At 47.0% G+C, this 13,356-nt stretch overlaps 1 protein-coding gene across 1 annotated transcript in view; it reads left to right on the top strand.

Annotated features, from left to right (window-relative positions):
* The window catches only part of CLSTN2 (calsyntenin 2), a 600,084-nt gene that overhangs the window by 538,392 nt on the left and 48,336 nt on the right, over nucleotides 1-13,356 (top strand). The window contains exon 9 of the mRNA XM_082740938.1: nucleotides 11,224-11,386. Within this exon, the coding sequence (XP_082597064.1) occupies nucleotides 11,224-11,386 (163 nt within the window). The remainder of the gene's footprint in view (nucleotides 1-11,223; nucleotides 11,387-13,356) is intronic.

Genomic DNA, 13,356 nt, shown 5'->3' with positions numbered 1-13,356 from the left:
TGTAAGGTGGTATCTCAATGTGGTTTTGATTTGAATCTTCCTGAAGGCTAGTGATGATGAACATTTTTTCATGTGTCTGATAGCCATTTGTATGTCTTCATTGGAGAAGTGTCTGTTCATATCTTCTGCCCATTTTTTTATATGATTGTCTGTTTAGTGTGTGTTGAGTTTGAGGAGTTCTTTATAGATCCTGGATATCAACCTTTTGTCTGTACTGTCATTTGCAAATATCTTCTTCCATTCGTGGGTTGTCTCTTTGTTTTGTTGACTGTTTCCTTTGCTGTGCAGAAATTTTTGATCTTGATGAAGTCCCAAAAGTTCATTTTCGCTTTTGTTTCCTTTGCCTTTGGAGACATATCTTGAAAGAAGTTGTTGTACTCTTAAAGATAATTTCACCTTTCTTTTTAGTTTTTTAATATGACTACTAACAAATGTGAAATTACAGATGTGCGTCGAGTGTTGTGTGGGATTTGGGACAACCCAGTGAGTTAGTTACTGTTGTTATTTCAATCTTTTAGATGAAGGAACTGAGGCAGAGAGAGGGAATGTGAGTTGCCTGAGATCACATAGTCAGGAAGTAGTCAGATCAGACTATGAACTCTGGACTCCTTGTGCTAGAGCCCCAACACTGAACTGCAGTAGGGCCCCTCTCTAGGGTCAGGCTGAGCAGGGAGTACTTTGTGGAAAGTGGGTACCATCCCCACAGGTTTGGAGGAGGGCAGAGCCCAGTCTGAGGAGACAGGAAAATGAATCTGGAGGCAGGGGGTTTGGGGTTGACTTAATAAGGGGGTGCTGGCGGAAGCAGGGCTGAAGGCAGGGGCAGAGACTGACCCTTCCCTAACACCTGCTCTGCCAAGTCCCCTGCCCTCCAGATCACAAGCTCTCCCTTCCCCCACTGTGCTCGAGCCTCAGGGCTATCCTCTGGGCTGTTCCCTCCCCCTTGACCATTCTTATCCCCATAGGCCCATTCTTCTGCCTCCTTTCCTTTACCTTCACTTCCTCATCTCCATAACCAATTCAGATCTCTCAACAACGAGATCATATGACACCTGGCACCACCCCCTACATGGTATATCTTTCAGACAGACCATTACATTATTTGCATGTGTATTCTATTTTTCAGCTATTCCCTTAGGGAAGGAGCTGCTACTGGTTTTGCCCACTTTCTATACTCAACACCTAGAATAATCTCTGACCTATAGTCACTACCAATAAATATCCATTGAATAAACAACCAAAGCTTCCTGCAACAAAGGGGTTTTACCCATTTTACAGATGAAGAAATTGACCACCAAGTTTAAGAAAGTTTAAGAAAATTGCCCCAGATCCCTGTCCAGGTAAGAGGCTATAGCTGAAGTTTCCTCTGAGCTGATCACTTCAAAGCCACTGTCTCTGGGTGGGAATGCATGGAGATGCTGATACCCCCAGGATAGCCAGAGGCTGATGAGGAGGCCTTCACAACATGCTTGGGCCCTTCCCTAGTCAGTCTTCTCTAGACCCACCTGTATCTGATGATCGTCACCCTCCTTCCTCAGCCTCATTTTCTGTCTAGAACCCTGATGTGTGCTGGACCTGCTTACCCCTTTCTCTTGGACTGCCATGCTCAGAGCTTCAGATTTCTAAGTATTTGACCCAGATTTGGCCTTATCCCCAAAACCAGGCTCCAGCTTCCTGAGCTGGGTCCCCATGTCCCCCTTTTCTGGAGCATCTCTGTCCAGTGTCACTGGCTTTTACTGTGACCGTGCATTCATTCAGTCAGTGGGTGGGTCTGCAAGAGCCCATGCTGGGGTGGTTGGTGTGCCCCTCACTCTGTACCCTGAGAGGCTCAGTCTTCTGTCAGAGGGGCCTGCACCCACCTCAGCCCCAAACTAAAGCATCTTGCTTTCGAGACCATTCCTTTCTCCAGGCAAGCGATCTGCTTTGTCTTTGTGCAATTGATTGTAATCAGGGAAAGAACACCTGAGGAAAATAGTCCCTTTCCTAATAGTCAGATTTAAGACTCATGCTTCCATTTGGGGGTAGGAAAAGAATAAATGAAACAAGATGGGATCGGGAGGGAGACAAACCATAAGAGACTCTTAATCTCACAAAACAAACTGAGAGTTGCTGGGGGAGGAGGGGAGGAAGAGGGTGTTGGGGTTATGGACATTGGGGTGGGTACCTATATCCCTGGGGCTAATAATATGTTTATTTAAAAAAAAAAAAAAGTCTTTTAAAGAAAACAAAACAAAAAGACTCGTGCTTCATGGCCCGTTTAGGCAGCTCCAATCTGCGTCCTGGGGCCCTGACAGATGTCAGCTGTTCGGTAAATGCATGAGGAAGACATCCCCAGATGAATTCTATGGCACATCCTAGAAGCAAAAACTGAGGAGGAGGAAGAAAGCTTGGCAGGCTTAAGAGAAGCCTTTTGCTGTTGGGGCGAGGGAATCCTCATGCTCAAGAGGAAAAAGCTCTGGGGAACCTGTAAACAGAAGCGGGGAAGCCTCATCAGGGGCTGGGGAGGGGAGAGACTAGTGCAAGCGCTGGGAAGTGGGAAGGGACTGGCAGAAATCTTCCTGCCTTGTTCTCCGTCACATTGCCAGGGCCAGGAAAGCATCCAGGATAGAGTGAGTACATGGTTAACACGTGTTCAACCTGTGTTCCACAAACAGAATGAATTTCACAGCATGTGTCTTCTGAGATTTTTTTGTTTCAGGTGATGTTCTTAGGTACCTAAAGGGAAAACAAAGGAGGTCAATGGATATGGTAAACTCTTCTATTGCCCACATTAGCATATTCTCTGAAGCAAAGTTTCTCAAATTTGACCTGTCTGAACACACGGAGGGTCTCTTAGAAAAACACTGCTGGGCCCTACCTACAGAGTCTCACTGTTCAGTGCGGCTGAGGTAGGGCCTGATAATCTGCATTTCTGACAGGTTCCTAGGTGTCAGCTCAGCTCAGGCTACCATAACAAAATGCCATAGATTTGGTAGTTTGAACAATAGATGTTTATTTCTCACAGTTTGGAGACTGGGAAGTCCAAGATCAAGGTGCCAGCAGATTTGGCTCTTGGTGAAAACCCACTTCCTGACTTGTAGATGGTCACCTTCTCTTTGTGTCCTCACGTGATAGAGAAAAGAGGGTCTCTGGTTTTCATGTTCACTGGGACATTAATCCCAGAGTGCCTGGGTGGCTCAACCGGTTATGCGTCCGACTCCTGATTTCAGCTCAGGTCATGATCTTGTGGTCGTGAGATCCAGCCCCACATCAGACTGCTCAGTGTGGAGTCTGCTTGAGATTCTCTCCCTCTCCCTGTATCCCTCCCCTCCCAATAAACCTTTAAAAAAATAAATAAGGACACTAATCCCAGCGGGGGGGGCCACACTCATGGCCTCATCAAAACCTAATTATTTCCCCATAACTTCACCCCCAGATGGCATCACACTGGGAATTAGAGCTTCAACACAGGAATCTGGAGAGGCTACAAACCTTCAGTCCGTAAGCCTAGCTGGGGCCCATACAGGTGGTCTAGGAACCACACTTTGAGAACCATGGCCCTGTGGAGTCTTGCTAAAAGAAACCTGTTTAACTGCATGAACTGTCTTCTGTTCATTATGCCTCCTGCAGGACTGTTTTACAAATCATGCCATTGGGAAAGAAGCCTGAAGCAGTCACACTTTCCTGATAGATGGCACGTGAGGGCTCTCATCTCCCCTGGCTGGTCCTGTCCCTCTTCCTCACCCCTGGGAGGGACCTAGCACTCAGAATGCACAATTCCCACTTCACTGAGGGCAGATTAGCTGCCCCAGTGTCCGGTTCCTGCATTAACCTACCAACCCTACAACCTCCATGGGGATTTACAGAATTGGCAGATCAGACCCAGGCTGGAGACAGTAGCTTTCGTTTGCACGAGGGGCTAACTGAAGTAGAGTTTGAATACATGAAAATGAGACCATCAGTTTCAGCTGGAAGTGAAGAGATCTTCCCAGGGTGTCCTCCCAGGGTGGGGAAGGGAGATCTGGTTGGCTTTGTTTAAAGGCTTGGCTTAAGGGGGAAAGCATAAACAGCTGGTCCGAGAAGCTGATTACCCAGCAAAAAATCATAGCTTGCTCCCGGGTACCAGCCATGTCCTCAGTGCACAGTAGGTGTGTTTTCTGCCTCTGTGGATGAGTTTGAATCCTGGACACACACAAGGATTTACATGGTGTGAGCACAAACTGTAAGGACAGTTTCTCAGGCTTGTTTTGGGGATTTGCCCAATTGTTGCTCAAGCAAACTGCAAATGGGGTGGTCTCTTTGACACAAGCTACCTCTCATGGTTCCTGTTCCCCTGTGCTCTGTTGTGTCGCTCTCTACCCGCAAGGACGACAAGAAGCCCCAGTTCAGATGCATCTTCTCTCTTTATTTCCACAAGTCTAAACACTTATATACGTTTACATGACCAATCAGCGAGCAGGGTACAGGAGGGAGCGAATCAGGCTGTGCACCTAAATGAACAACTTCGCTAGCAACCAATGCTGTTTACTTCCTCTTTGGGCATTCCGCTTAGTCTCACGAGGCAATCCTAACCTGGCAACTAGCCAGGCGCCATCTTTTAATGGTGGAGGCCGCCCTGGCCAGGGGCCTGCCTCCGACACTGTTGCCCTGAGTCAGCAATTGCTTTTGGCAATTTTGGCCCGGCGGGTGCTTTCGGAGCTGTCCTCATCACCTTCCACAGAAAACACCCCGCCTTTCTCTGGGCCAGTGCGCAAGTACAGGTGCTTTCCTAGGAAGATCGTAGAGAGATCTGCAAATAAGAGCGGTATCTTTGCTTTGGCATGAGATTGGTCTTGGCATTAACCAAAACCGCATCTTTCTAAATGTTCCAAAACAGTGACCTGAAGCCGAAGGGCCTTGCGAGTTCCCACCGCAAACCTGATTTGCATGGTTTCAACCCGTCTGGTTCAGTTGTTGTCCATTTTCAGAAAAAGATGTTCAGGTTTGACCTGCCCTTCGAATATGTCCTGGGGCCAGGGGCTGTGGAGATCTGTGTGTCTACCATCCTCTGATTTAACACGAGAGAGGGCCGTGAAAGTAAAAAAATGGCTTTCTAGACTGCAAGCCACCACAGGAAGGTAGCACAGGCCTCCAGCATGGCACTGGAGGTCTTCAGGAGCCCTGCCCCTCTACTGTCCGCCCCCCCCACCCCGCCGCACCCCAACCCGTCTGCCAGGCTCTCTGCTGGAAGGTGTCCTGGCATCATCCATACAATCCATACCATTGCTTTATCAAATCCTCATTTTCCTCCAACCTCATCTATCACCCAATTCTCCAATTCCATTGTCAGTGTTCTTGATTTCGTTCTTTTTAGTTCCATACCTGTGTCTTTTATTTCTGGAATTTTCCCTTGATTCTTTTTCAAACTTGCCTTCCCCTATTTTCTCCCTAATAGCTCCATTTTCTGTAGTTGCTGAAACATGGGTTTTTGATCATTTGTTTTGCCTGCTTTTTCTCCGGCATACAAAGGATTGCCTCCTCTTTGTTTCATAAATTTTAACTCTGAGCTCAAGGCCCACAGGAATTGTCCTGCCCAAGACCTAGGCAGGCTTATCTCTGTTACTAGATTTTGAGGATGTCTTTTTGGGGGGGCCTAAAGCCCTGGCAGATGCACTGTGAAGTTCATTTCTGAGTTCTAGATTTCTATGCTGCCTGGGCTGTGTCCACTTGGAGCCCATGCACATACAAAGAGCAGGCTTGGGGGTCTAAGGCCTCTGAGGTGACTTGTTTCAGAGCCCTTATCTCTGTCTGAGCCCTTGCCTTAGTGTCCCCATGAGGCGGATGGACTCTCCATTCCTCTCTCCCAGTGGCTTTGAAGCCATGGCTGACAGGGTAGGTCCCAGCCCCTCAGCAGCCATTCACTTTCAACACTCGGGGGCAGCTTTGGGTTTTTATTGGCTTTTTATACCTAAGGACTTCTCTTTCTAATTCTTTTATTTCTGTTTTATTTTGTTATCTTTGTTGCTTTATTTTATGCAGCATCTCAGTCTATTTGGAAAAGGAAAGAGGGTTTCCTATCTGCTCAGGTTGAAAATATGTGCGTAGCATGGTATAGACTTTATTTTAGCTCAGTCCACACAGTAACCCTATGATATAGGTGCTCTCCTCATCCTCACTTTACAGGGGAAGGAGTCAGGATTTGAAAGGTTCACTTATTTTCCTGAAGTCCAGAACATGATCACCCAGAAGTTCCTAGGGCAGGTGAGCCACCTGGCCCACCCCCCCACGGGCCCAGCCTGCAGGACTGCCTCCTGGGGACCCTCCTTCACTGGTCTCTGTGGCTGTCCCCAGCAGAGCTGGTCACTAGCAGGCTGCCAGCTCAGCCCCACCCACACTCATGCCAGAGCTTTCTCACAGTCTCCCTGCTGCAGATGGGCTTCTCCCCTGGCTCGGGTGCTTTCCATCTTGCCCTGGCCTGTCTGAACACCCCTCCTCAATCTCTCCCCTCGAGTACACTTTGGGAATTCTGAGTCAGAGTTAGGGCTAAGGGATGAGGATGGAGGGGAGGGGTGTTGTCCAGACTTGGCAGCATACTGGCTAGAGGGGCAGGGGTAAAGAGGGAGAGAGTCTAAAGCCATGCCCAGGGTTCTGGCCTGAGGCCTGAGGACAAATCTACAGTCAGATGAGGAGCATTTGCTGAGGCAGGGACACTACACAGGGCCAGGGGTAAGGGGGGAGCTGGAGCAGGGGAGGTGTTGGGCTCCATGCTGGACACAGTGAGCCTGAGTGCCTTAGCATGTCAGGTGGGCCACGTGGGGGCAATTTGACATGCAAGTCTGTCACTCAGGAGCTAAGTGTCTGCTCCAGACCCTGAAGTGGCAGTGAGTGTGCGAGCTTAGCCACTGGTTGTACGTAAAACAAACACACAAGAGGCCGAATGTGGAAGCTGACTGGGGTCCGCATGATGTGGAACTCCCAACATACACTCCTTGAGATCAGACACCACGTCATTTCTTGTCATTTCTCTTGCTTTATCTTCTATAGATGCCAGAGACAGGGCTAGCCCTCATCCTGCAGAGGGTTGTGGGGAGGATCCCATAGCCTAAGGGATAGGGAAGCACGGTCCAGGATTGATTGTCCTTATGACTACCATCCTCCTCCCCTTGTCCCACACCCCATACCGCCTGCCACCTCACTTCCAAATCTGTCCCTGCGCCTTGTCTCCAGGCCTCACCTTTCCCAGCCTCGCCTGACCCCTTCCGCTCTGTGTCTCTCCTCCTTCCTAACTCTCAGAGTAGATATCCTTTAAAGGGGCCACTCTGCAAGTTCAGAGCTCTTTTTCTAGGAAATCCAGTATTTTGAATGGAGCTATCCAACCTGAGATAGATTTCCCTCCCACCCAGGAGGGACTGTCACTTTAAAGGCTATTTGGACCCACCAACCAGTTAGCAGCCTGATTTCTGCCTCCCCTCTCATGGGAGGCTTCCATGGCCCCTGACTTACCCTGGAGTGCCAGCAGCCTCCCCACTCAGGCCCCGTTTGGCATTGTCCCTGCTAAACACATGTCCCTGGGTCACAGGTCTCTGGTCAGTTGCTGGCTGAACAGCAGCTGCAGCCACCCACCCTGGGAACAGCTGCAGGTGTTCAGGGAGAAGGGTGTGTCTACCCAGTGGAGGCCCTGGCCATCGCCTCAGAGGATGGCACTGGACATGCTTGGTGCCAGCTTTGTCTGCCAGTGATTCATGAACAGGCAGGAATTAAAGTTCTTCTCTCTACCTCGCCCCCACCCCGGAAAGGTCACATTGCCTAATTTCCTTCTTTCATGGTTGAGCCATTGCACTGACACATTTATTTTTGCAGCCTCCTGGCTTGATCATTTTTCAATTACAGTTTGTCCCTCCAATTCTGGCAGAGGGCTAATGTGGGTCTCTTCCCCATCATAGATCCACATTAGTGAAACCCTAACTAGGCATTTCCCTTAGCTGCCTTCATAGATTACCTGGTGCGGGAAGTCTGCAGGCGTAAGCCTATTCTGAGCTCAAAGCCTCTTGAGATGCCCAAGCGGGAGCTACCCGAGGAAGCTCCCTAGTGTTCCTGCCTGGGAGTCCTCGCTCAGGCTGCTCCCCTCCCAGAAGCCCTCCCTTTTGACCCTGGAGAATATAAATCTTGCCATCTTTATGAACCATATTAAAAGGAGATATAATGTATCCCCTTTCAAATTGCCAGGATATATTTTGTTAATAATGTGGTAAGGGTACAACTCACAAGCACTCTTACAGTCTGTAGGCAAGAGAATAAATAGGCACAAAGTTTTACAGAAAACAAACAAATAAACCTAGCAGTGTGTGTCAATAGCCTTCAAAATACCTTCAACCTGGGCACCTGGGTGGTTCAGATGGTTAAGCGGCTGCCTTTGGGTCAGGTCATGATCCTGGGATCCTGGGATCATGCCCTGCATCAGGCTCCCTGCTTAGCGGGGTGCCTGCTTTTTCTCTCCCTCTTCCATTCTCTCCACTTGAGCTCCCTGGTTTTACCTTTCTGTCAAATAAATAAATAAAATCTTAAAAAAAAATACCTTCAACCTTTGGCCCAATAATTCTACTACCATGAATCTTTCCCAAGGATATAATCAGAAATGCAGACAAATATTTATGCATAAAGAAATACAGTATTATGTTATAGTATCTTTTATATTGTTGTTACATAATTAATACCTGATAATAAGGGAATATTTAAATATAATTTAGTATAGCCATTACTATATAGCCACCAAAACTGAAGTTGGTAAAGGCATTTTAATGTTGACATTAAGTGAATCAAGCAAACTTTTAAATTGTAGACCCAGTATGGTCCAAATTGACCTTCCCCCACAGTTTTTCACAGGATGCTTATAGGAATGCTATAATAGAAAAGTTCCATTTTCCAACAAGGTTGTGAAGTTATTACAGGCATAAACTTTGAGGCTACTGGAAGCCTGGATATGCAAATGAAATGGGAAATTTAAAAAAAAAGCTAGGCTCTATATATAGGGTCACTGTTTTTATGCAGGGCATCCTGGGGGCTGCTACTCATGAAGCACATTTCAGAAAACCTGGGTGGGGGCACACCTAGGAAAAGATTGACATGTTGAGAGGGGCCATAGCTACTATTAGTCATGGAATGATTTTATTTCTTCCTTGAACTTTTTTGAATTGCCCTATAAAATGTCATAAGTGTCATGAGAGGAAGCGAGCCATAGGTTCAATCTCTGCCCAGAGTCAGCAGGTGTGGAATGCTGGAGAGTCAGCCAGCATACAGATTCAAGATGGCAGTCATGCCCGAGAGGAGAGCTGCAGAGAGAGGGCTGTGGAGGCCAGGACAGGGGAGCCGCCCAGGGTTGCCTGGTTGACTGTCGTGCTCTGCTACATTAGAAAGGGCATGGGGTGCAGTCAGGCCATGGCACTACCACCTGTTCCTAGCCCACCCTGGGACTGGGCAGAGATATCTCTATGCCTCAGAGACCCTCCCCAGGATGTGAGCCATCTTCCAGGTTCTGAAATATGCTGTCTGCATATTCTTGATTGCAGACGTCAAGTCCAAAGTACATTGGATGGGCCTGCTTGGATTTGATGCCTCCTTCTTAGTTCCCCACTCTTTTACTAACCCTAGACTTTGTCTCCAGGGCTTCCTTTGTACCATCGCACAACACTGGGTCAGCCTAAGAGCCTGCCCCCAGGCCAACATCTGGCCTCAGGCCTGTAGCCAGAGGGCTATAAACTTGGTTAGGACCTCAGAAACAGGTACTGAGCTGTATGTGCAAGGAGGTGTAACAGGATTTGGGAAATACTTGCTTGACACCACCTGATTACCTTCCAGGGGCCCCTAAAATATTCATCAGGCTTTATCAGGCTAATGGGCTTCAAAAAGAGCAATTTTCTGAGACATGAGACAGGACAATATAAAAAGAACATTAAGGAAAAAATTCCTATTCCAAAATGAAAAGGAAAAGATCATTTAGCATCCCTGTTGGTGTTATCTATTCATGAGAAACAGCACATTTAATCCAGAATGGGATGTAGGGAGGGCTCTGATACCCTCACCTGAGGGTCACCTTCATACAGAACTCATCTGTCTCCACTGACAAAGATGGTGGGGGCAATGGAGACAAGGATGCAGATGAGAGACATTTCAGAGGTGGACTCCACAAGGTGCAGAGGGATTCGAGGGAGAGGGGGGTGTGGAGAATGTCAAACATGACTCCCAAGGCACTGGCTTAAGGACTTAGAGAAGGGGCACCATTCTCCAACGTGACCACCTTCCTGTCTCCCTTCCCAAGGCCCACTTGGTTTCTCTTTTGTCTTGGTTTCCATTTTTCATTTGGACCATGCTGTGGGAGTTCAGCTCCTTGAAGTCAGGGGTTATGACTCCATTCTAGCCCCCAGTGTCCCTACCCATCCATTAAAGTTGGGTTTTGGCTTCCAGCCCTAAGACCAGGAATCCTGGGCACAAAAGTTGGGAGAGGCCATAAGTGTGAGAATGTTCTGCACCTGTCCAGATGAGGAGGACTATTTATGGTCCTTCTACAGAGAAGGATGTCTCCCCACATCCTCCAAAGCAGGAAGACCGTCTTTCTCAGAATGTATTTTGCTCAAGTTGAAGGGGCCATGAGGTTACTCCTTGGTTGCTCCTAGAGACAAAGGAATCAGGAGTTCCTACTCTTCTGCATTCCATCCTCCTTCCTTGTCCCCTGTTCTTTGCCTTCTCTCTTGCTCCTTTCTAGCCCCTAATTCTCTTCCATTTTCATTTTTCTCTTTCCCTTCCTCCTTCCTTTCTCTATTCCCACCTTCATTTCTACTTTTAATCTAGTATCTTTCTTTTTCTAGCCTCCCCTATCCCCAAGTTTAGGAAAATAATTTCAATTTAACTTTTTTCTCTACTAAAGAACTAAGAAAAATTTTATGCAAAGAAAACTTAAGCTGTCACCCACCCTGTCCACCAAGACCTTGTCAGACTCAACAGCTGCTAATTATGTGACCAAGATGCCCATACTCAAATACTTGTCTGATGATTGGACTCTCTGCTATTCCTCTACCCCATGGTTTGCCCCATCAAGTTTGATGTGAGCTTTTCAAACCTCAGTTACAGCAACCATTATGTGCATTGAGTTTTTTGCAATAAAAAATTTTGACCCAAAAATGTCTTCTCTCCCTTTCATAATTAGAATAAAAGCCTGTTTGATGTTTTATTGTATATTCAATTTTAAGTGTTGGTTCTCTTTCTTTTCATTAGATATGTGATAAAGAATGGCATTACTACGTCATCAATGTGGAGTTTCCCATAGTTACCTTGTACATGGATGGAGCAACATATGAACCCTATCTGGTGACCAACGATTGGCCCATTCATCCATCTCACATAGCCATGCAACTTACAGTCGGCGCTTGTTGGCAAGGTAACTGCGTCAAGCCCTTCTCCTTGGCCCATCTGTGTACAATCCATGAAAGGTACTGAGAGAGAGAAGGAAAAAAGCAAGTGATGTGAGAATTAGCCTAGAAAATTTACTACCCCTTACTAATAAAACGGGACCTATAAAAATAAGGATTAATCCAGACACTAAACTTGTGTAACAATGAAGCCCCTGGGACCAGATTTTGATTTTAGATCAACACGAGCAGTTTCATGATTGCCTCTAAATTGCTGGTGACTTTTACTGTTCTGGAACCTTCTCTGATTTCAGACTGGGGCTGTGCAGATAAAAGGCTGAATGTAGAATCCCATATTAAAATTGCTATTTGATTCTGTTGAGTGTTAATCCATAGCCAAAAATCCCCCTCTATCCCCACACAAGTCGTCCAAGCCCCCACTCCTCTGCTCTGGGAGTTTACAAATATGGAGGGCTGTGGGGGGTGGTTTGGGGAGGCCTCTGTCAAGTTCAGCTCAGCTCTGAGCCCCTTCCCCACTCACTAAGGGCAGAGGGTTCTTACTGCCTTTCCACTAGAAGCTCTCTGCTCCCTCCTCAGTTTCTTTGCTGCTGCCTCTCCTCCAATCCCCAAACTAGAAGGCTAATCTACCCTTTGCAACCAGGAAAACCAGCTCTTTTAACATACATTTAACCTTTCTGCCTTTCACTCAGTTCTGTTGGAGACTTTGTTTTTGCTCCCTTAAAAGGTAGGGTGCTAGGTGTCTGGGTGGCTCAGTTAGTTAAGCTTCTGCCCTCAGCTTAGGTCATGATCCCAGGATCCTGGGATCAAGTCCCACATCAGGTTCCCTGCTCAGCAGGGAGCCTGCTTCTCCCCCTCCCTCCACCCCTTTCCCCCAGCTTATGCTCAATCTTCCTCTCTCAAATACATAAATAAAATCTTTAAAAAAAATTTTAAAAAGTAGGGCACTTTGAAATACCAATGCAATCACAGAGGGGAAGAAAAATGCTCCCCAAATACACAGATTACTACTCCGAGATGACCCAACCTCATGGTAACCAACTCAACATCTGACATAAGTCACATGATACTAAGAAGTTCATTGGACATATCAATAGAACTTGATAAGAACTTTATCAGTATTGCAGAATTCCCCAGGAATTCAGAAAAGGGAAACTGTCATGGCTCCAGGCTCATGAAACTAATGAGTATAGCAAGCCACTGATCCAGAGATGGCACAGGAATCATTAGTCACTGAACACAGTCGGGCCAGAGTGCTGGCTCTCTCCTATGGCTCAGTGCCCCTGCTGGACAGCACAGCCAGCCTGTGGACATTCTGGGACATGGCCTGGATACCACCCATCCAGTGACTGCCTCATTATGAACCTCACTATGACTCCTCCTTTAGAGGCCCTCAGAGACCACACTCAGATCCCTGTCCCTCCAGCCTGCAATGGAAACCTGCCCCCACCTCTACAAGGCCAGTTATAGGCACTGTTGCCCAGTTGCATGTCTTCTGGGTGGGAAAACAGTCCCACCAAAATAAAAAGTACTTTTATAAAGAATTAAGATGACCTCTTTGAATCAGTTAGCATAGGCTAAGTTGTGCTGCAGTGACAATCAAGCCCCAGTTCTCAGGTACTTAAGATAGTTCAGTCTGTATTCACTGCAGATCCTTAAGGGCTCTTCTCTTCTCCTTCAGTCTGAGACCCAAGCAGACAGAGCAGCCCTGTTGCTTCGTACTGAGAAAGAGAAAAAAGAAAACATGATGAATGGCGCATGAGCTCTTACAGCTTTCATCCACCAGTGACACTGATCATTTTCACTTTCATTTTATTGGCCTAAGCAATTCAGACATCCACACCTAACTCCAGGAAAGAAGGAAAGTAAAAATCTACAATGTGTCTGGAAGGAAAAAAAAAATAAACAAACTATTTTATGAACAATACTGATAAGCACCATGGCCTATCCGCTTAGTCACAGATATTTGACTGTCCTTCCC

Source organism: Mustela nivalis (assembly GCF_964662115.1).
Source record: "Mustela nivalis genome assembly, chromosome: 1".
NCBI lineage: Eukaryota > Metazoa > Chordata > Mammalia > Carnivora > Mustelidae > Mustela > Mustela nivalis.
The sequence above is the reverse complement of the archived record's forward strand: the minus strand, read 5'-3'. Positions and strand labels throughout refer to the sequence as shown.